The following is a 24,508-nucleotide window of genomic DNA, read 5'->3' on the forward strand; positions in this document are numbered from 1 at the left end:
GTGCTTCCTTTGAAGGGTTAATAAAAAGTAGCAGGAGTTAATACATTTCACTTTCATCACCAACCCTTAAATAAAAAATTAAAATATGAAGTGAATTAGTCTTTTCAGTTTTAAAATATCAGGCAATTAATTACTGAATTTGAACGAAGCTCTCAGCCTAAAAGGCCAGTACCTGAGAGAAGCAGCGGCGTGAGTAAAAGCCATGTAAGGAATACGCACGTTCGGTGAACGCTTACCCCGTCTCCTCCATGATGCAGCCGCCCCAGGATTCTATGCAGTCACATTCTACCCGAACCATGAAAAGCAACAGAAGAAAAAGGAAGAAACAAAGTCACACCTTTCATTGTACTCAGGGCTCCTGTAACAGTCCTTTATTACCAATTCCATATCAAATAGACACAGACGGTGAAGTCTTACGGAACAGTGTACTCCTTTCAAATCACTATTTCCTTATCCTTTCCAGAAGTGAAGTTCTCATCTTGAAAAAAATACCTGGTAAAAAATAAAACTGTACCTCTTTTCCTCTTTGTAGCCCAGACAACTCAATTAGGTTGCTAGTTCTAACGTTTAATGAAAAGGACTCTGGTCTAGATTGTAGTACAAGTGCTAACCATAGGCAAGTGACTCAACATTTCTTGGGCCTCAGTATTTCCACCTCTAAAATGGGAATAAGATCTCTCAGCCTATCTCCCAGAGTGGTTCTGGGATTCACAGGAGAAAGTGTCTTTGTGTGCTGTCTATGAACAGTAACGCTCTGATGCACAATGCAATGCATCGGCAAAGATCTACCGAAGTGCGCCAAAAGTTAAAGAGAACTCAATTTGCTAGAGTCAAAGTAAAGATCAGCCAGAGACTGGAAGAATGCTACACTAAAAAATCTAGTAAAAGAGGGGCCAGAAGATGGTATAGCTATTAAGTCACTGGACTTCCACATGGCCAACCATGGTTCTAGTCCCGGACCCAGTGGCTTGAAAATCATGCTGGTCGCATGCGCTTGCATGCACAAGAATGGAGGAGAAAGGACTGTGGCATGGCCATCCCCTCTCGGGGATGATTTCTCACTTTCCCTCTCACTGTCTCTCTCTCTCTCTCTCTGGTGAGTACACACATCTTAAGGCAAAATCTTCTTAAAAAAAAAAAAAGTTAGTAAAAGCAATCTATTGAGTTGCCAGAAAACTAACGTTTAATGAAAAGGACTCTGGTCTAGATTGTAGTACAAGTGCTAACCATAGGCAAGTGACTCAACATTTCTTGGGCCTCAGTGTTTCCACCTCTAAAATGGGAATAAGATCTCTCAGCCTATCTCCCAGAGTGGTTCTGGGATTCACAGGAGAAAGTGTCTTTGTGTGCTGTCTATGAACAGTAACGCTCTGATGCACAATGCAATGCATCGGCAAAGATCTACCGAAGTGCGCCAAAAGTTAAAGAGAACTCAATTTGCTAGAGTCAAAGTAAAGATCAGCCAGAGACTGGAAGAATGCTACACTAAAAAATCTAGTAAAAGAGGGGCCAGAAGATGGTATAGCTATTAAGTCACTGGACTTCCACATGGCCAACCATGGTTCTAGTCCCGGACCCAGTGGCTTGAAAATCATGCTGGTCGCATGCGCTTGCATGCACAAGAATGGAGGAGAAAGGACTGTGGCATGGCCATCCCCTCTGGGGGATGATTTCTCACTTTCCCTCTCACTGTCTCTCTCTCTCTGGTGAGTACACACATCTTAAGGCAAAATCTTCTTAAAAAAAAAAAAAGTTAGTAAAAGCAATCTATTGAGTTGCCAGAAAAGTTATGAAGTATTTTTCTGTTTTCTATGCTAAAATGCATCACAACTTTTACAATTACCCAATGCAACAAAAATGTACATAATCACTTCAGTTAAATAACTACCATAAACTTAACCTTGATATCAGAAATTGCCATATTGATATTGTGATGGGCTCCTCTCTTCATTTACTTTTTCCTAGTCTCTTTTTCTATCATAAAGATCTTTTCCCCAGTGGATTTTTTTTGTTTAAGCTCAAAACTCAGAACTAATGAAACAGCCATCTAAACAAACACTTCTCATAGGGATAAAGCATTTTAGGAAGGAAAGAAAAAGGAACAACAGCAGGCATTAGGAAGGAGCCCTATTTCTCATCCAACTCAGTAACACCTGTCGGCCAAACCCAGCACTGGTCTTTTCCTGGCTCAAAGATTTGCAAACAAGGTCATTCACCTAGTCATATTAATTTCTGATTTTAAGGCATCTATGGCAGCTGATGAAACTCTAAAAGCCCTATCCAATATAGAGAGGGTGTTTCCTTGGGAAAACCAATATCCTGATATTAATGAATGAAAGTCAGTGGAGATTTTCAAAATGGCACCAGAAACTTGTGAGGACAATGTTACTTGGTGATTTAATATACGCATAAAGGGCATTGAAGAAAACATGAATATATATGTTGTTTCAATATTCTATAATATTATGTATTAATGCCAAAAAAGTATACAATGTAAATAATGTTAAGGAAAATGTTGTCCTTTTCTTTTTCAGGGAGGTTGAAGTGAAAAGGGAGACCTTTACTTAGTGTCTCATACTTCCATAAACGAAGCAGACTCCTTAATTTCTAGTTAAGTGAATAATATACATGGACACACTGGCCACTCCTAACACAAGATCACGTTATGACATTTGTGAGCCCTAGGCACTTGTTCTTTCTGCCACAAAAATGTATTAAAAATTATATTTTCCAGGACCAGCAGACAGTGTAATGGTTACATCACTGGACTTGCACATGCAGTTGGAATCCCAAACCTGGTGGACATGTATGCGTGTGTGCCCAAAATCCCAAGAGGAGAATGGAGGAGAAAGGATTGTGGCATGGCCATCCCCCCCTGGGGAGTGATTTCTCACTTTTTGTCTCTTTGTCTCTGTCTCTCCAGTGAGTGCACATGCCCTATAGTGCCCTAAATCTCTAATATATATATATACACACACACACACACACACATGTATATAAATTATATTGTATACATATTTATATATATTTTTTTCCTATTGCATTGAAGAAAACAATCTAGGTTGTATTCTATCTAATCTTATTTTTTAAAACATTGACAATTTCTATAGACTGACCCCTAAAATTTTGTGGCCCTTAAGGTGCACTGCCCACTAGATAATTCAGTCAGCCCTTGCCTTTCCACCCACCTGTCAGCTGACTGATGAAAACAGTGACACCAAGGAGCCATTGCTCTGCTTTTTCCTGGATGGTCTCTGTGGCCTGTGTGTACTCACTCGTGGACCTGCTTGGCCAGAAGAGAACACTATCCTCCATCACTTGCCTCCAAGCTTAAAAGGGGGGCAAGCAACCACCCTGGGACACGGTGGTCATCTAGCAGAGTCCTCTCTAACTTTTCTGATGGAACTAGACATGTAAGTTTAACTAGGGCTTAAATGTAAGTTCCTTTTATTGAATCATAGGAAAAGTCATGACATATTTTTCTATGTAAAAATGCATCATGACTTTTCCAATTTTTTTTTTTTTGGAGAGGTTTTCGCTATAGGGCGCGTGCGCTCGCCAGACAGACAGAGAGAGACATAGAGACAGAAAGCGAGAAATCACCCCCCAGGGGGGATGGTCACGCCGCAATCCCTTCTCCTCCATTCTCCTCTCGGGATCTTGGGCACGCACGCACACACGCCCGGCGTGAGATTTAAGCCACCGGGTCCGAGACGCGAACCGCGGTCGACTACGTGGGAGTCCAGCGACATAGCCATTACACTAACTGCTGGTTCCCATGACTTTTCCAATTTTGCAACAGATTATAGATCTAAGCTGTTTCCAGTTCAACTGTGTTAGTCCTAAACTGGTGAGGGACCCTCACTGAGTATCTTATGTCTACACTCGACATGCTAAAACCCAAAAGGTGATATTCACCACCCCCACCCCCAGCATCCTGCAATGTAGAAAGAACTGACTCATACTCTAAGAAACTGGGTGTGAATTTTGGAAAGGGAAATTTCTATAACCCAAACACATTAAGGATAACCTCAAGTAGATCATTTTACTCATTGTTTTAGAGGAAGGAGAAATACTACAATTAAACTATAAAGACTTAGGAATGAAAAATAATGATTGATGGACTGGGCATGCATTGCACAGACAGAACGGCACATGAAAGTGAGTAAGAAGGTCAGTGTACATACTTGGCTTTCTGCTAGAAGGTTCCCATTGGATTCCAAGGTTTTGAGCCAGGCTCTGCGATAATACTTGTGCCACTGCCATTGGAAGACCATACTGTTTTTCAGAGTTGAAAGTGTGTGGGAAACATTTGAGAGAGTGCACAAAGCTAGTTATTATCTCTTAATTATTACCACATATCATCTTAGCTCCCTAAGCAGAGCCTCACAGCCTCTACAGACGATATATGCTCCTTATCACTTCTTCCTTACAATAGAGCCCAAGAAGCAGAAAGTCTCTGCGTGTGTGGCATCTCTCAGACTTGAAGCTCTCACATGGAAACATAAAATACAAGTTACAAAAGGCTTGTATTTTGTGACTCCAATTCAACTCAGACCAAACCAAAGTTCACCTTACTACAACAATGTCAAGGAGGTCCCCACTAGCAGATGGCTGCTGGGATCACCTAGCAAAAAGATATTCCAGTATTGACCAGGGTGTAAATATAGTGGGTTAGGCTTTTTGGGTGCTGGGGCCAACTACAAATTTACTTTATCTAAATGTTGGTATTGAAAAATCAAGCAATAAAATTAAAATAGTATTGGTTTCAATTCATTCTACAGGGTGGTAAAAACGTAAAGATGGAAACATTTTGATGAGAAAAAAAAAGAAAACTATCAGTATCATAAACTCTGATTTAAATGTTAAACCAAAAATAGACACAAGAATATTATAACTAAACAATGTTCTAAGGAAAATATTATTAAGCTTATAAAAGCTTAACATCTTATCTATAGAGGTGGAAAAACCCCTGGGTCAATCTTTGATTTGCATTTGTCTGACAAATAAAAAAAAAATACATCATTTTGAGATGAAATAACACCTCTTTTGCAACACTAAGGACCATTTGGGGTTCTCTTTACTGAGTGAGGCTACTAAGGCTACATTCTTGCATTCTAACCAAGTTTGAGAAGGGGTGTAAACTGGGCTGTAGGGAAGAAGAAATCAGATGCAAAGATAAAGTTCTACTTTAAGAAAATCGATAACATTTACCTCATTCACACCAACTCCTCTTGTGCGAGAACAGACACCTCCAAAGTAACTCAGACTGCTTCTCTTATAATGAAATGTCACACGCCTTAAGGAAAAAAGCATTAGAAAAACCTAGGTAGTGACCATCATATAAACTCTACAAAACCATGCCTACTCGTCTACACTGAACACCCCCAAAGTCCCCTCCAAGAAATAAAAAAACTGCCCTTTAAATATACCTTTAAATTTATGCTATGCTAAATCATTTCAGTTGAGCAAGCATTAATTGAGCACCTACTAGGCATCAAGACCTGACACAGGAATTGAAAACATAAACATAAATCGACCACAGCCCTTGACTTTTTTCTAGTAGAGGCTATCCAGTAGTTGTACAAAATATTGATTATTATAAATTGTTGATTAAAGACTGAGAGAAGAGAAAATAAAGTGGAAAGGAAAGAGCACTGTTGTGGGTTTGAGTCCAGTACTAAATCTGGAAGACTGAAAACAGCTTCTCCGTGAATAGGGAAGAGAATGGCTTATTACATTAAAAAGAAAGCATGGCACTTTTCTTCCATGGTAACAGAAACTCAATCTTATTCAATGACCTATCTGATAAGACCACATTTCCTCACCGCTCACAACCATGTAACTAAGAGCTAGCAAATGATTCACACGTGAAACACATGTGAGTTTTTTTGTTTGGTTTGGTTTTTGTTTGCTATAGGGCACATGCACTTGCCAGAGATAAAGAGAAAAAGAGGAAGGAGAAAATGAGGAATCACCCTTCAGGAGGGATGGCCATACCACAGTCCCTTCTCCATTTCTCCTTTTGGGCATGTATACATGCAGGCCAGGAGTGTTTTTCAAGCCAGTCGGTCTGGAAATCCAACCACGCAGTCAGTCATGTGGGATCCAGCTGCCTTAACCTCCAGGCCACCTCCTGGTTTGAACTTTTTTTTTTTTTTTTTTAGTTTGCTAGAGAGTGCATGCCATTGCCAGAGAGAGACAGAAAGTGAGAAAGCACTCCCCAGGGACATGGTCACACCACAATCTTTCTATTTCCCTCCTTTCAGAATCTCAGGCCCGTATACACACACAAATATGCCTGGTATGTTTTCTAAGACTGAAACTGCACACTTGGTCATGTGGGATCCAGCTGCCTTAACCACCATGACAAGGGAGTTGACTCAACTGCAAAAAGTGCCCTTCTGCCCATTCCTGTCTGTCATTCCTACTGTCTGTAATAAAATCTAGAACATAGACAGTTAGCTATCCTGGATTGGGAGTTGAATTTGAGAATGGAAGTTACTGCTCTGAAGATAGATCTTAAGACCTTGATGGGACCAGCAGATGGCATAATGGCTACGTTGCTGGACTTCCATGTAGTCGACCACAGTTTGAGTCCCGGACCTCATGGTTTAAACTCACGCCAGGCACGTGTGCGTGTGTATCCAAGATCCTGAGAGGAGAATGGAGGAAAAGGGATTGCAGTGTGGACGTCCCCCCCCCTCCCGAGTGGGGGGTGATTTCTTGCTTTCTGCCTCTCTGTCTCTCTCTGTCTTTCTGGCAAGAGCACACACCCTATAGCAAAAACCTCGCCAAAAAAAAAAAAGAAAAGACCTTGAATCCTCCAGCAACCCAGCCCTGGACATCCTGTTTCCATGCTTCTCATGTAACAGAGAAAGGACTCAGCAGCAATGTGTTCAAGTCACGATTTTCTGATATGCAACTTAACTGATACAATACAGGGATGAAGAGAAAAGTCAAGCCTAAGAGACAAGGCAATGAAGCAGGTACGTACGAGATGAGGTGCACAGCGTCAGCATGCTGCTTGATCCGCTGCCGGTACTTGGAGAATTCATGGAGCATCTGCACTGGGTTGGTGGTGATGTCGATGTGATCCTTCTCAGTCCAGGTCTCGACAGCCACCAGGACAACCCTGGTATTGAGCTGCTCCTTGTAAATCTGAGGACATACAACAGGACAGGTGCAGGAGGAAAACACTGGGTCAAACATGCACGATCAGTGAGTCAGAGTCAGTGGAAGGACAGAAAGGGGAGGTGAGAGAACATGGGGTCATAATTAGCTCATCACGGAGAATCTACTTTTTCTTTCTCTTTTCCAAGTGCAAGAATAAAAGAGAAAAACAATCACACAATTTGGTCTCAGGCCACCAACTCTCCTATAAGTTTATTTCACCCCCAGGCCAAGATGGTTAGTGGCCCAGCATCTCACTAGGGGATATACAGTAGGAGGTCAAGACTCTAAAGTTGAGACATAAATTGAAAAGAGGGTTCAATGAAACTATCCTTCCAAATCCCTCAGGATCTCAGGCACGTGCACACGTACATACACGCCTGGCAAGTGACAAGCTGGAGCCTAAGATACTAGCTCTGAGTAAGTGCAGTCTAGCCAGTTATTCCTGCATTATTGAAATGGATTACTAACTCCAGATAAGCACCAAACAGTGTGGCAGGCTTGCCCTTCTAGGCCACGGTCCATGAAAAGTAAGTAACACTGAGACAGCATCCGGCTCTGAGGCCAAAGGAGAGCAGACTCAGATTGCCTATCTCAAACTCACCGCAGACAGAATCTCTCACAATATTTAAATTGTTACATTTCTGCTCTCTTTCTTTTCTTTTCTTTTTTCTTTTCTTTTTTTTTTTCTTTCTTTTTTTTTTTTTCAGAGGTTTTTCACTATAGGGTGTGTGCGCTCGCCAGACAGAGACATAGGGACAGAAAGCGAGAAATCATCCCCCGGGGGGATGGCCATGCCGCAATCCCTTCTCCTCCATTCTCCTCTTGGGATTTCAGGCACGCACGCACACGCACCCGTGAGTGTATTATGCTAACTGCTGGTTCCCTCTCTTTCTCTATTTTCGACCCAGTACCAAAATAATTCACACAACTAAGCAACTTTGAAATATTCTGTCCTTTTGTCCTATTTTCTTTTCTTTTCTTTCTTTCTTTTTTTTTTTTTTTTTGAGAGTTTCTTTTGTTACAGGGGACATGTGCTCGCTGGAGAGACAGAGAGATAGAAAGTGAGAAATCATCCCCCAGAGGTGATGGGCACACTGTAATCCCTTCTCCTCCATTCTCCTCTTGGGATTTCAGGCACGCACGCACACGCACCCGTGAGTGTTTTAAACCGCCAGGTTCAGGACTCAAACCACAGTCTACTACATGGAGTCCAGCAACGTAACCATTATACCATCCGCTGGCCCCTCTATCCTATTTTCAAACTAAGAAGACAACAGATGATCTTTGAGGACACTAAAGAAGGGGGATATCACCATGCCTAAATCAAATTGAAGTTAAAACGACTGCACAACAAATGCAAGTGAAAGCATGGTATCTTGGGGCCAGCAGGTTATGTGTCAGTGAAGGCGCTGGACTCCCACATGGCCTAATATGGCTCAAGTTCCAGACACAGGAGCTTAAAAATCAAGCTGGACTTGTGTGTGTGCACCCAAAATCCTGAGAGGAGAATGAAGAAGGGATTGTGGTGTGACCCTTCCCCCGGAGGAGTGACCTCCCTTTCCTTCTCTCTCAGTCTCTTTGGCAAGCACAGGATCCCTGTTGTGTGTGGTGGGGGGGACTTAAGAAAAGATGCAGTATCTTTTAAAAAGTAGTGGTCGCCTTCAAAATACTAATTGACAACCCAAAATAAAAATTAAACTATAAAAGATGTGATTGTATTCAATAATGCTGAAATGACTACCAGACAGGTGCTACCAAGTGAACAGCTTTGACAGGAGAAAAGATACACTTAAGATTCTGTTTTCCATATTCACTCATGGAACTTTCCTCTAAGAAGATGGGCAAAGGCTAAAATGAAAGAAAATTGATAAACCAGGTGTAAGCTGGGTCTACAGATTCAGTCAGAACTCTGTGTGCACATTCACTAACATTATACTGTCACCCAAAAGGCATACAATATACGTTAAGAGCATTTACGCAACTGGAGGTCAGGGGTGGGGTATTTCAATTTCAGAAAAGAAGATATCTCTTCAGAGAAGATAAATACGTAGATATTCAGCAATTTCTAAAAATTTTGTTTTTCCCAATGAAGAAGGAACATACAATAAAATACCAGACAAAAATATGTTAAGCTAAACAAAATACATAGAACTTTACCTTAGGCTACATAAGTTAGTATGCTATGTGCGTTTTTAATTTCTGACTAGTCAAAATGACTCAGTTATTGGAACATAATGCATAATATTCATATCTACAGAGTTCCCTACCTAACACTGCGAAAAGGAAAAGAATCTTAACCACCATTCTTCACAACTTACGGAATGAGAAATGGAAAACATAGCAATATTAAAGATTTATGGAATTATGAAGTCTTCATAAGGAGATAAACATTTTATTGTTTGAAATTAATTTCCTTTGGGTACTGCCCTTTATTCTGTCACCTAGAAATGAAGTCTGAAACATTCTGCTAATGGGAACAATAGGATAATAAATTTTCATCTTTTTAAAAATTTTTTAAGCATTATCTATATTCTCCAAATATACTCTGCCTCAATATATTAGCTTTTCCTTGCTAACATATATTTAAGAAAAACTCAAGTGTTTATTAATGAAGTCTCATTTGCTAAGAATCCTTTCCACTCTTTTTGGTAGTTAATTTTCTCCATGGATTTTAAGAGACTCTGGTGACAATAAGGTCTAGGCATCACTTAGAAGCAACGCTAGCACATTTTGGGGACTCCAAGAATAACTCAACAGTCCCGAAATTGAAAGCATTGCTCTTTGTGAAACAAACCACCCTATAACTTCTGAGATAAATGAGATTAAGAATTGTCTCTTTACTTTTGCCTGGTAGATAACACAGCGAGCAAATAGAGACAGAGATTTACATCGTTCCATGTTGGTGAAAACAGATTCATGAAAACTGGATACTCACAGAATCCACGAGGTTGACCACGGACTTTGCGAAGTTGTTGGTATGTGCATGAGAAGAGCGATGCTTCTTATACTAAGGGGAAAAGACACACCAGTCACTGCCAAGTGACAATTTTACAGTCAATCAAAAATCTACTATAGAAACTTTCTGTAAAAGCAGAAACATCATAGCAATAGTAGAAAGATTTCTGTTTGTGCCATATTGGATATGATGATGTTCTTATATTCTGTTAGGTAACACGACTCGCTATTTCAACACCCACAATGTTCCAAATAATGGAAAGGCGTATAGACATCTACATGTGAAGCTTTATACCTGAGAAATAAGTTAATTAAAAAGTCTGAATTAAAAGCTTTAATCTACGAACTCAATCCTTATAAAAGATTTAGCACAAAACAAAATGTAGCTCTAATTGGACACTTTCTTCATTCTTTTTTTTTTTTCTTTTCTACAAGGTACATACACTCGTCAGACAAAAAACAGAAAGAGAGAGAGAAGGAAAGTAAGAAATCAGACCCTGGGGGAAGGCCACACCGTAATCCCTTCTCCATTCTCCTTTCTGGATTTTGGGCTTGCACACACAGCACCCATTATGTTCTCCAAGTCGTTTGTTTTAAGACTAGAACATGCAGCTGGCCATGTAGGACTCAGCACCTTACCCACCATGACACCTGCTGGCCCACTGTCATCCCTTTAAACTCAGGTCTATGAACAGACAAGAAAATGTTCTCAGGGGCCAGGCCCAACTGGGTCTACATGGAAAGGTGCTGGGTTCTTACCCTGAAACCTCCCTGTACACGTTAGGCCCACACAGGTGTGGTCATGATCTGGGCTAGCTGAGAGTGGAAGTGGATCATGACTGGAAGACTATTTGGGGTGCCTGTTCCTCTGTCTCAGTTGAAAGAAAGAAAAGAAAAGAAAATTTAGGTAACACTTTAGGTACTGCCCAAGGTGTAGAATGCATTTGTCTACATTCAATTCACCCTTTAGAGGACGATCTCCTTTAAATGAAGCCTTTAGCTTTTCACTACTCAAAGTCAGGACAAAGAGGTGGCAAAAAGTAAAATTGAAATGTTATGTTATTTATGATTATCTAAGAAAATAAAAGAAAGTTAATAGAATAATTCTGCAACAGCATTCAGAGGGTTATGTTTTTAGCAAGAGCAAGAAAGTTTGTTCAATGTCTTTAAGAGGACATTTTAAAAACTGAAGTCTGATTCCCACATGGCCCACACGGTTTGACCTGGTACTTGAAAATCATGCTAGGCACATGTGTGTGCGTGCTCAAAATCCAAAAAGGAGAATGGAGAAGGGGTTGCAGAGTAGCCATCCCCCTGGGGGGTGTTTCTCACTCTCCCTCCTACTGTCTCTCTGTATCTCTCCAGTGAGCACACATGCCCTATGGCAAAAACCTTAAAAAAAAAAAAAAGAACAAAGTCTACCATTGGAAGATCATGTTCTCTGCTGGCCCATGAGGCTAGTATTATTTTTACAACTCAGGAAAAAGAAAAGCATACTTAAAACTACCAATTTACATTTGCACCATAAGTCTTTGAATTTTGTATTCAATTATAATTATTAAAGCAATACATGTTTTATAAAGATTAAAAATATTCCTACACTGGAAAATCATAATATTCTATTTTTCTCTTTTGCTTACCTTTACTCTGTAAATACGTCCTACCACCTTTCATTTCATTCTCTCTCTGCCCCCACACAAACATGTATTTTCAGCAAAGATGATAAATTGTAATACTACATATCTGATACTTATTTTTTATAGCACTCAGAACACAGGTTATCTGTGATTGATGTGTAGTAAATTAATAATTTGCTATTAGTAGCTTTCATTTTTGTTTTCATTGTTGTTTAATTTGCTAGAGGGTATGTATGCTCTCTAGAAAGAAAGAGAGAAAGAGATGGAGAGCACCCTCCAGAAGGGACGGTCATGCTGCCATCCCTTCTCCTCCATTCTCTTCCTTTTTTTTTTTTTGAGAGGTTTGTGCTTGCTACAGGGGGCGGTTTTTGCTACAGGGTGCATGCGCTTGCCAGAGAGACAGAGACAGAGAGACAGAAAGCAAAAAATCACCCCCCAGGGGGGATGGCCACACAGTAAACCCTTCTCCTTCATTCTCCCCTCAGGATTCTGGGCACACACGCACACATGCCCAGCGTGAATTTAAGCCACTGGGTCCAGGACTCGAACCATGGTCAACTACGTGGGAGTCCAGCAACATAGCCATTACACTAACTGCTGGTCCCTCTCCTCCATTCTCTTCTTGAGATCTTAGGGGTACACTCATGTTTCTGGCATGTGTTGCAAACTGCCAGGTCCAGGACTCAAACTGCACAGTCAATCATGTGGGATCCAGTTGCCTTACCCCCCCCCATGCCACCAGCTAGCCCACCATTATTAGTAGCTTTAATTAATTCATAACTATCAGTATAACAGTAATTATTGTTCATGTTACCATTGTGATCACGATCTGACCCACACTGTGTTCTTTTAAAATAAATGTCAGTGTGCTCATATTACATCATATTAATCTAAAATTTTTCAGGAATTGTATCAGGGTTTTTGAACTAGCATAAAGAAGTTGCTGTAAATAATGCAACATTTTAAGTTGCCTGGAAAATTCCAGAAATTTAAATATTTCAAGATACCTTTAAGAGTAACAGAAAGTTTCCACATTATCCCTTTGAAGTGATGACAGAGGTAATGGTTGCACAACATTGTGAAGATACTGGATGCCACTGAATTACAGATTTTAAAAAGTCTTGAGCCAGCCAGTGGCATGGTAGTTAGAGTGGCTGGCTCTCGTAAGACTGATAGCGTGGTTCCAGTCCTGGATCCAGCAGCTAGAACACTCGGGGCGCACATGCCAGCTTGCCCAGAATCCCAAAAGGAGGGAGAAATGGAGAAGAGACTGCAGTGTGGCCATTCCCCATACACGGGTGCTTTCTCACTTTCCTCTCTCTCTTCAGAGAATGCACATGTCCTCTAGCAAATTAAAAATAATAAAAATGATAAAGCCTTGACATTAAGAAGCATATATCACACAAAAAAAAGGAAAAATACCACCTTCTAATGCCATAGCGTACCACACCTAGTAAGAGGAATTTTATTTGTTTCTAAACATTAATCTGTCCTTTTTGGAGATTTTTTATAGTATAAAAATCATAAAAACATGATACACAAGTTTAAAATATTAATAAAATAAGGTAGTTTAAAGTTATCAAAATATGTGATGAGCTTTTCATTTATTTCATCTTGCAATTTTCAAGGGTCTGAGTTTCTTTTCAGAAAGATTCCTCTGCTTGGGACCAGCAGTTGGCATAATGGCTATGTCTCTGGACCATGTAGTCGACCGTGATTTGAGTCCTGAACCCAGTGCCGGGCTTCTGTGCGTGCGTGCCCAAGATCCCAAGAGGAGAATAGAGGAGAAGAGATTGTGGCGTGGCCTTCCCCCCTGGGGGGTGATTTCTTGCTTTCTGTCTCTGTCTCTCTCTTTCTGGCAAGATCTATTAGAAAAACCTCTCCAAAAAAAAAAAAAAAATAGAGAAAATTCCTCTGCCTGCTATATGCTGATGAGCAGGTCGAGAATGGAAGCAGAGAGAGCAGCTGGAAAACTACAGGAATAGTCCAGGTAAAGGCAATGGAGGCTGGACAACTGTAGAGAGAAGTGGATGGGTTCAAAAGCAAAGAGTTCTGAAGACTTGTGATGTAAAAGATGACTCCTAGCCCAGCCTAGGTGGCACAGTCCATAGTGTACCAGACTGCAGTGGTGGAAGCTACATGATCTGCAGGTTCAGATCTCTGAGTTGACCTGAAAACATGCCAGGCATGTGTGTAGGTGCCCAAGACCCTGACAAGCTGCAGGGCTGGGAAGGGAAGTGCAGTGTCAAGAGTGCTGCATTACTCTTTCTCTCTCTGTCTCACCCATGTACTCACCACCATGAAAAACAAATAAATAAATACATAAATAAGAATGAGAGAGAATTCCTAGGTTTTAAACTTGAACAGCTGGAGGATGATGGTGCCATTTAAATTCACAAGGAGGACCAGCACATGGCATGGTGGTTAAAGCATTGGACTCCCAGCTATCTGGCCGTGGCACCAATCGTGGACCTGGTGGCTTGTATTCTCTCTCCCTCTCCCTCTCTCTCTCTCTCTCTCTCTCTCTCTGTGCGTGTGTGTGTGTGTGTGTGTGTGTGTGTGTGTCTTGTGAGCACACACGCTCTACAGCAAATTAAAACAATAATAATAATATAAATAAATAAATAATTATTTAAGAAAATAAGCTTTAGTCTTTCCCAGTATACAAGATGACAGGTGAAAAAGCTATGAAGCAGGATACTACAGAGAAGAAACCTAAAGCCTAGAAGGCTGATGCCAGTGGCAAGATTAAAAAGGGTGACCCTCAAGGCTAAAAAGCCCAAAAGGAGGAAGCCCCATTATAGCCAAAACCTGGTCCTAGTCTGGGGCATCGGGAGATACTCCTAGTCTGCCATATATTCCAGGAAGGCCATGTATAAGAGGAACTACTTGGCCACTAAATCCAGGATAGAAAAGAAAAAGAAGGAGGAGGTTCTTGCCACTGTCATAAGACCAGTTGGTGGAGACAAGAATGGTGGTACCTGGGTGGTTAAACTTTGCAAAATGCCTAGGTATTATCCTACTGAAGATGTGCCTCCAAAGCTGTTGACCCTTGGGACCAGCAGTTAGTGTAATGGCTATGTCACTGGACTCCCATAGTCAACCACTGTTCTAGTCTAGATCCAGTGGCTTAAAACTCATGCCGGCCGTGTGTGCCCAAGATCCTGAAATGAGAATAGAGGAGAAGGAATTGCGGCATGGTCATCCTCCCTTGGGGGTGATTTCTCGCTTTCTGTCTCTCTGTTGCTCTCTGTCTTTCTGGCGAACACATGTGTCCTATAGCAAAAACTCTCCGGGGGGAAAAAAAAAATGCTGTTGACCCACACCTCTCAGTCAGCAGGTGAGAAAGCTGCAAGCTAGCATCACTCCCGGGACCATTCTGATCATCCTCACTGGACGACACAGAGGCAAGACAGTGGTTTTCCTGAAGCAGCTGAGCAGCTTGCTCCTTGTAACTGGAACACTGGCTCTCAATCAAGTTCTACTGCATAGAACATGTCAGAAATCTGTCATTGCCACCTCCACAAAAATTGATATTGGCAAAGTAAAAATCCCGAAACACCTCACCGATGCTCACTTCAAGAAAAACAAGTTGCAGAAGCCCAGACACGAGGAAGGTGAGATCTTCAACACAGAGAAGGAGAAATACGAGATTTAGAGCAGCGCAAGGTTGATCAGAAAGCTGTGGACCCACAAATTTTACCAAAACTCAAAGTTGTTCCTCAGCTCCAGGGCTACCTGTGATTCATATTTGCCCTTACAAATGGAGTTTAATCTCACAAGTTGGTGTTCTGAATTTTTCGCCAAGAATCTAATTAAATAACTGATCACAAAAAAAGAAAGAAAAGACTCTTTAAAAAATAAAGTAAAATCTGGGACCAGAAGTTACGTAATGGCTATGTCACCAGACTCCCATATAGTTGACCGTGGTTCGAGTCCTGGACCTGGTGGCCTAAACTCACGCCGGACATGTGTGCGTGCGTGCCCAAGGTCCCAAAAGAAGAATGGAGCAGAAGGGATTGCGGCATGGCCATCCCCCCAGGGGGTGATTTCTCGCTTTCTGTCTCTCTGTCTTTCTGGTGAGCACATGTGCCCTATAGCAAAAACCTCTCCAAAAAATCAAAATCGAAAGAAAGAGAAAAAGAAAGAAAGAAAGAAAGAAAGAAAGAAAGAAAGAAAGAAAGAAAGAAAGAAAGAAAGAAAGAAAGAAAGAAAGAAAGAAAGAAAGAAAACAAGAGAGCACCAGAAAGTGGTGCAGCAGGAACACAATGCTCTGAGAGGCTGACCCACAAGGGAAGGTTCCAGATAAGCATCCAGAGACCTCCCTGAATACGCTGAGCATGCATCCTGAGTACGTGTATGTGTCTGTGATCTGGGGCTGGCTGAAGCTGGGGTGGGTGGCCCAAATGGGGGTGCTCTCTTTCTGTCTTTCTGTTTGTCTTTCTCACTGATGAAAGAAAGAAACTTTATAAAAAAAAATAATAATAAAGTAACACGAAAGACTGGAGGAAGGGAAGTTCAGGACTAGGGAACTCAGAGCTCTGATTTAGAAAAGTTAAATGTGAGATGCCTATCCAGTATTGGAGTAGAGATCTCAAGACATCAAGAGATAGAGATATCAAGTAGGCAGTTGATGTATGAGTGTGGAACTCGGAAGGCTAGAAATGAAATAGGGAGTGTGGAATGCCAAGTCATGGTACTGTCTAAAGCCTCGCAACTGTAAGCAGTCACTTACGGAGAGAGTGAGGAAAGAAAAGAGGATCCCAAGCCAAGTCATGGGCACTCCCGTAATTCTAGAGTCAAATTTTAAGGACTAAGAACAAATGGTTGGTGATGAGGGAGAGCTGTTGTGTGATAGAAGCTAAAAGATGAAAAAAAAAAGTTTCAAAAAAGAAAACATGGGAACCAGCAGTTAGCGTAATGGCTATGTCGCTGGATTCCCACGTAGTCGACTGCGGTTCGCGTACCGGACCCGGTGGCTTAAAACTCACACCGGGCGCGTGTGCGTGCATGCCCAAGATCCCGAGAGGAGAATGGAGGAGAAGGGATTGTGGCGTGACCATCCCCCCTGGGGGGTGATTTCTCGCTTTCTGTCTCTATGTCTCTCTCTGTCTGTCTGGCGAGCGCACGCGCCCTATAGCGAAAATCTCTCCAAAAAAAAAAAAAAAAGAAAACATAATCTATTGTGCGCAACATTACCAAGAGTCAAATAAGGACAGAAGAGTGGCCACTAGATTTAACAGGAAGTGCCATTTAATTGAGCATCTAGGATTTACTATGTTCCATAAGAGTGTTTTTTCCTATAACAAATATTTGCTCTTCACAAGTTTATGAAGTGGGTTTCACCATCCTCAAATGACTTAGCCAAGATTACACAGCTGGAATTCAGTCTTCTCTAGGTTGAGACAGGAGATAAACTTGTTCTTATTAAATATTTTATTTTATGTAGGGTTGACGCATAGCCTAGTGGTTAAGGAAGCTGTATCCACATGGCTAACTGCAGTTCAAATCCCAGCCGCCATGGCTTGAAAAACATGCTAGATGCATGTGCCTGCATGTATGCCTAAAATCCTGACCGGTGGAGAAATGGAGGAGAAGGGATTACAGCAGGGCTATATCCCTTTTGGGGGTGCTTTTTCCCTTCCCACTCTTTCTGCAAAGTGCATAAGCCCTGTGACAATTGAAACGATGTTTATGTATATTCCTTACAAATCATGATTATTGATGAGGTAATTTTTAGGTATATATAAAATATAATGGTTTTTAAGAAAAACCAGATGAAATTTAAATGTAAAAAGTCTGAGTTATCATCACACTCAGTCTGAACTGACTAGTTCATATTTAAGAATATAGCAAAAATGTAAGCAAAACATCTGCTTTTCATGCATTTTAAAATATATCAACCAATTTTTCTATTAGAAGGTTTCTAATATTTATTTTTAGCCTAAGCGGCTCAAAGGAATGTTTGTAGACTCTTATCAAAGCTGTAATTGGCTCACAAATTAGTTTCCATCAGCGAGGTACTAAGATGCTTTCTACAAAATTGAGGGATTTTTCACTCTAATTGAAAGCCACCAATAATGTGATGTTCGTTCAAAATAAGATAAGCGCTTTTTTTCAGGCAGCCAGTATTAGATTATTCTGAATTAAAGGGGTAAGCTTGAATGCAAATGTAGGCAAAATGTTTCTATTTCCTGAATGAATGAAAATTAATTTTGTGTATAGAAAAAAATGTGCAGTCTCCATTTATGATAAAATTTACTTCACGTTTTCTGACCACTGAAAATAATTTACATTTAAACTATCAACTTTGATTTTCCTTCAAGAACAAATGCAATCCTTAAACTTGCTTTTGGGAAAAAAAATTAAAATTAGAACTTTATTTCTGGCCCCAACATGAGTTATCAAAATAACTGTGTTTCCCTATAAAGATATAACATGAGTACTCTCAATGGGATGATGATGATTCTAAAGCCCAGTAGCAAATTTCTAAATAGATACATTAATTATTCTAGTTCAGTATGAATTTCAATATGTGAATTTTAAGTATTTTTTTTTCTTCCATGAGTGAGAGGCAGGAACTCCATACAGGGTTTTCACTGTGGGGTGAAATTTCAACAGGCCCAGATCACAGGCATATGCATGCATGCCCTGTGTGCTCAGGGAGGACCAAGGACATGAACTCAGGACCTCTCCCATGTGAGTCCAGTAGCATTACCACTGTACAACTACCTAGCCCTGTGAAATCAAGGACTTTGATCTATGTACTGATTTACTACTTCTTTGTGGTAATCAAGTTCAAAAACTAGCTTCACCACAAAGTGTATCTCAGAAAGAGACTAGACTCTTCTCAATTCTCAAAATATTTTTTCCTAAAGTAACACATTTAGTTGGGATTATTATGCACTAGAATGTAATGTGGACTTAGCAGGTTGTCAGAAAAGTCATGACATATTTTTCCATGCAAAAATGAGTCATGACTTTCCTGATGACTCAATAGTCTATTAGTCTAGAAATAATATTTAAATGGTAGAAATCTTCTTAGGTACTTGTTTTTCTATTTTAGGCATTATTGCCATTCAAAAATAAAAGCTTTTAAAAATTTTTTCAACCTGCATTCTCTCTGAATTTATCAATATAACCTATATCTCTTCTTTCTCATATCAAAGACAAATGGACATATCATGCCTAGTTCTTACTCATTTTCTTTTTTTGGAGAGATTTTGCTATCGGGCACATGCACTTGCCAGAAAGACAGAGAGACAGAAAGCAAGAAATCACCCCCCCCGCCCCCCCCGAGCACGGGCCACCCAATCCCTTCTCCTCCATTCTCCTTTCGGGATCTTGGGCATGTATGCACATACATCTGGCGTGAGTTTAAGCCAACAGTTCTGGGACTCGAACTGCAGTCGACTACATGGGAGTGCAGAAACATAGCCATTACACCAACTGCTGGTCCCCTCACTCATTTTAATAACTATCATAATAAAATTAATTACTGAGATTCATTGGTTATAATGAAAATTGAGTATTTTAATTGAAAGATTTGATAGTTCAAATAAGTTAACAGTACCATGAATGTGATCATTTCTATACAATGTGCAGACATTTTCCACATATAAAACAATATTTTAAGAAGAGTGCTATTTTATTATTCATAAGAAAAGATTATTTATGGAGCCAGCAGGTGGCATAGTGTCTAAGGCTCTGGACTCTTACATGGTCGACCACAGTTTGTGTCTCGGACCTGATGTCTTTTAAATCACAACAGGAGTGTGTGTCTGTGCATGCCCAAAATCTCAAGAGGAGAATGGGGAAGAAGGGACTGCAGCATGGCCATCCTTCCCGGGGGGGAATTTCTCACTTTCTCTGTCTTTGTCTCTGTCTCTCTGGCAAGCACACACGCCCTGTAGCAAAAAATCTCTAAAAAAAAAGATTATTGAAACATTTACAAGTATTAAAAATAAATTTGAAACATGTGATGTGACAAAATTATCAAGTTTCCTATTTTGTACAGTTAAGAGAACTCTCTGATAGCTTCATGCACCTTCCATACATAGTATATTGGAAAGAGAGTCAGGCTTCAAGTCAAGGCTTGAGAGACAATTCTATTGCAACCCAGGAGAGGCAAAGGGAACAGGCCTTCTTGGAGACACACAGCTTCATGGCTCCTGCGAACTAGCCATTTTGGGGAAACAGAAATGAAGATTTTCCACTGATAATTTGGCCTCCGGCACACAAAACTCGCATGGTAGGAAGATCCTCTTACAAGCCTCCTGTCTCTGTACCTGTCTTTGTCTCTCTCTACCTCTCTGTCTCTGTTTCTGTCTTCTCTCTCTTTTTTTTAATTTTTGCTTTTTAGAATATTTTAAGGTGAAGCATTTTCTGCACTGTCTGGCCCCTCCTATCCTTTTATCTTGTTGATAATTCCCTCTCCCCCTCCCAACCCAGGAGAGGCAAAGGGAACAGGCCTTCTTGGAGAGAAACAATTCTGTTGATGACCGACAACTTGAAAATGCACTTTGTACCTTTAAAGCATTGTATAAATCTTAATTATTATTTCCACAACTCTGAAAGTATCTATATAATGGATTTAGGAAAAGCTGAATCTTCTAAAACCATAAGTTCACAAAATGCCACAACGGTTAGGACTGAGAAGTAGCTGGAAAATATATGAATGTTCCAATCAACAAAAATAAATCAGATTAAAAAAAAACTATCTTGGAGTTGCAAGAAAATTAATGTCCTTCAAAAGCTCCTATCCTAGCTTTCATTTTTTAAAATGATTGCCTACACATTTGGTTTTCTGTCCTACCAGGGAAGACCTCTCCTAAATTGTATGTAATTCTGATAAATTGTGCTTCTTACTGACATATCTCAAGCAATGTACTTAAAGATTTCTAAGAAAAAAAATCTGTATATAAAAAGTAGTCTATTAAAAATTTTTATATTTAGACCTGCAAGTGGCATGCTGGTTAAGGTGTTGGATTCCACATAATTGACTCTGCAGTGCAAGCCCTGGACCTGGAGGCTTGAAAAATACACTGGGTGCAGTTTGTGTGTGTGCCCCAAACCCTGAGATGACAAAGGAGGAGGGACTGCAGTGTGACCATCTCCCTCCCCAGGAGGTAATTTCCCTTCCTCTCTCTCCCTCTCTTCCTCTTTCTGGAGAAAGGTAGAGAATCAAATAAAAGCTTACATATAAATTAAATCACCATTTTAAAAAATGTACAGTTTCAAAGCCCTTTCTGAGTATGACCTACTGATTAGAATGTCTTGTTGTCAGGGCCAGCAGGTGGCATGGTGGTTAAGGAACTGGACTCCCAAGTAGCTGACCATGGTTCCAGTCCCAGACCTGGTGACTTGAAACTCATGCCAGGCTCGTGTGTGTGCATGCCCAAAATCTCGGGAGGAAAATAGAGAAGGGATTGCAGTGAGGCCATCTCCTCTGGGGGTGATTTCTCACTTTCTGTCTCTCTGTCTCTCCAGTGAGTGCACTCACCCTATAGCAAACATCTCTCTTAAAAAAAGAATCTCATGTTGCCATTTTAGCAGAAGCACAACCTTATCACATAGTCTACTAATCTAATTCTGGTTTCCTTAAAGTAAAACAAGGACTCAAAAATATGTGCAAAGCAATCTGAATTTTTTTTTTGTTCCCACTTTCTACACATTTTTCATCCATTCCTGACTTTTAAGCATTTTTTTAAAGATTCTCATCTTTATAAAGTCTTTCCAAAAATGCAACTTCATTTTCATAAAAATAGCTACTCTTTGTCATAATGCATGCAAGTTTTAAAGTTAAATTACGTAACCTCCACAAGAATTACAACTGGCCTCAGCAGTCTGGTGGTCATTGGATCTGCTCCCACCAGCTCACAAAGGTCAACAGAACACAAACTTTCCGAGTTCTCCAACTAGCGGGCTCATTTTGGTCATTTGAAATCAGCCATGGTGGGAATACTTACATCATGTATAGCAGCAAACATAAATCATCAGTAAAGGCTTTTTTCCCCAGAGAGCTGGGTGTTAAAATATGCCAGCATACCACTAGCACTGGATATCCTGAAATGCAGCCCACTGATGAAGACTCACAGCATGCTCTACCGATCAGCAAAGATGTTTTCCAGGGAAATGTCGAATATAGTGAAGAGAGTTTCTACTTTCTCTTCAACAGGGGCAAATGGAGATCAATGATTGCTTTTCATATTTCTTTGTTTGTTTGTTTGTTTGTTTTAAGTTTTTGCCACAGGGCATGTGCACTTCGCCAGAGAGAGAGAGTGAATGAGAGGGAAAGTGAGAAATCATCCCCTACAGAGGATGGCCACTCCATAATCCCCACTTCTCCATTCTCCTCGCAAGATTTTGGGCGCACACACACGCACCCAGAGTGATTTTTCACTGGGACCAGGACTCGAACTGTGGTCAGTCATGTGTGAGTCCAGTGCCTTAACCACCATGCCAACTGCTGGCCCCTTTCATATTTCTTTTAAGTTTTACTAAAATGCCACATTCCTTCACATTTTACTTCTACACAAGATTATTCATCTTTCCAATATTTTAAGAAGATAAGTCATTGGTTAAAGACAGTATATTTAGATATATCTTTATTATATAGGCTTATCTTATAACTCTAGCTACTGCAAATCATAATAATAAGAAAAAATAACATTAGCAGAACAGAGGCATAAAATGAAATTAGAAAATAGTTACCAAATACAGCAATGAAAAAAGTAGAGAGTAAGAATTTTAAATGATCCAAATGAAAGATGCCAAATAGCTAAATCCATTCATTAAAACCATTATTAAACATAGGGAAAACTTAGAATTATGAAAGTTCTATAAAATCTGGTGTCTCAAACACCAAGAAATAAATCAAATCATTTAATAATATCTCTGAAACAATAAACTAAATATCTTGGCTTTAACAAGTAACAAATAATAACTAAAGTGAAATGCATTCTGAAAGTAAGCTATTGGGTCTAAAATCCATTGACTCTCTGCCTTACCGTTTTATGGTCATTAACAATCATAAGTTCCAAATATTTCATTTCTTCAAACACACCACGAGATGGCTGTGGGAAATAAAAATGCATAGTCAGAATAGTGGCTGAGTTTTTCGTTTTGTTTTGTTTTTTGCCAGAGGGTGTGTACACTCACCACAGAGAGACAGAGAAAGAGAGAGCAGAGAGAAAGCCCCACTCAACGGGGTGTGGTAACAAGCAATCACTTCTCCGTTTCTCTATCCTGTTGGGATCTGAGGGTTGTGTGCACCCACACGTTATGTTGTTTTGAAAGTCACCAGGGTCAGGATTCAAACTAACGAGTCAGCCATCTGGGACCTGGCTCCTGTAACCACTAGGCCACAGGACCCAGCACAACATAAAGTACTTCTAATGCTCACTGCTAAGTTACAACTTTGAATTTCAGTAAAACTCTTTACTACCTACTTTATAAAATTTCCTAGAAGAAACTTTGTCAGGGAAATAAAAAAGTAACCACAAAACGTGTGAAGGTAAACATTCAAGTATTCACTATAGAACTACACTTAATTGTTATTAAAGCACTCATGAAGACAGGGAACAACAGCTCCTGTTTTGGTGTTTTGTTTTGTTTTGTTTTGTTTTTTCTTTTTGCCATAGGGAACATGTACTTGCTGGAGAGAGACACAGAGGAGGAAAGTGAGAAATAACCCCTCCAAGAGTGATATACATGCTGCAATCCCTTCTCCTCTCTTTTCCTCTTGAGATTTTGGAAATGCACATACATGCACCCAGCGTGATTTCCAAGCCTTTGGTCGGGGCTTGAAAAGCTGTCAGTTATGTGAGAGTTCAGTGCCTTCACCACCATGCCACCTGCTGGTCCTTCATGTTTTCATATAGCCTTACATGTACAAATATTCTAGAAAAAATGCACAGCACAATTCTGTTAAAATAAAATGTCAATTTCTTTAGCACTAAAATGTAATCAAAATATTCATGTCTACTTAAAACTTCAAAGAAAATCTACGTACGATTAATTTAGTAAGAACAGCATAAATTATAATTGCCTCTAGATATATCTAAAACAGTTATTAATGTAGTCAAATAGAAACATCAACTCACTGGAGGGAAACTAACAATAATATATCAATTCTTAACTACACAACTTCTCAAAAGATACATGCTGACAAGTACTCTAAATTCTTCCAAATTTTTTCAATAGATAACCTTGAATGTAAAACCCAAGTACTTTAGTCCTCATTTGGAATTTCACTGTTTTTCATAATTAGAAAATTAATAATAGTATTCTTTATATCCAAGCATTAGTCAGTTTATATTTAAGAGAGAAAGAAAGAGCGAAAGAATAGCAGCCTATTTAAAATTTATTATTACTAACCACATCTTCAAGGGTAAGCAAAAGAAACATCTCTAAGTACCAAAAAAGAGAGCTTTTTTAAAATGATTTTTTCTGGGACCAGCAGTTAGCGTAATGGCCATGTCGCTGGACTCCCACATAGTCGACCACCGTTCACATCCTGGACCCGGTGGCTTAAAACTCATGCCGGGCGCATGTGCGTGCGTGCCCAAGATCCCGAGAAGAGAATGGAGGAGAAGAGATTGCAGCATGGCCATCCCCCCTGGGGGTGATTTCTCGCTTCTATCTCTCTGTCTCTCTCTGTCTCTCTGGCAAGCGCACGTGCCCTATGGCAAAAACCTCTCCAAAAACAAAAAATGTTTTTTCCCCCATAAGGTGTGTGC

At 40.2% G+C, this 24,508-nt stretch overlaps 1 protein-coding gene across 1 annotated transcript in view; it reads right to left on the minus strand.

The window, feature by feature from the left end:
* The window catches only part of ADAM23 (ADAM metallopeptidase domain 23), a gene marked incomplete at its 5' end in the record, with an annotated part of 206,650 nt that overhangs the window by 51,622 nt on the left and 130,520 nt on the right, over nucleotides 1-24,508 (minus strand). The window contains 6 exons of the mRNA XM_006142466.3: nucleotides 237-285; nucleotides 4,188-4,278; nucleotides 5,215-5,299; nucleotides 6,998-7,161; nucleotides 10,112-10,183; nucleotides 22,778-22,843. Coding sequence (XP_006142528.1) covers nucleotides 237-285; nucleotides 4,188-4,278; nucleotides 5,215-5,299; nucleotides 6,998-7,161; nucleotides 10,112-10,183; nucleotides 22,778-22,843 — 527 coding nt within the window. The remainder of the gene's footprint in view (nucleotides 1-236; nucleotides 286-4,187; nucleotides 4,279-5,214; nucleotides 5,300-6,997; nucleotides 7,162-10,111; nucleotides 10,184-22,777; nucleotides 22,844-24,508) is intronic.

The sequence above is a fragment of the Tupaia chinensis genome, unplaced genomic scaffold, assembly GCF_000334495.1.
Source record: "Tupaia chinensis unplaced genomic scaffold, TupChi_1.0 Scaffold000076_1, whole genome shotgun sequence".
NCBI classification, from domain to species: domain Eukaryota; kingdom Metazoa; phylum Chordata; class Mammalia; order Scandentia; family Tupaiidae; genus Tupaia; species Tupaia belangeri.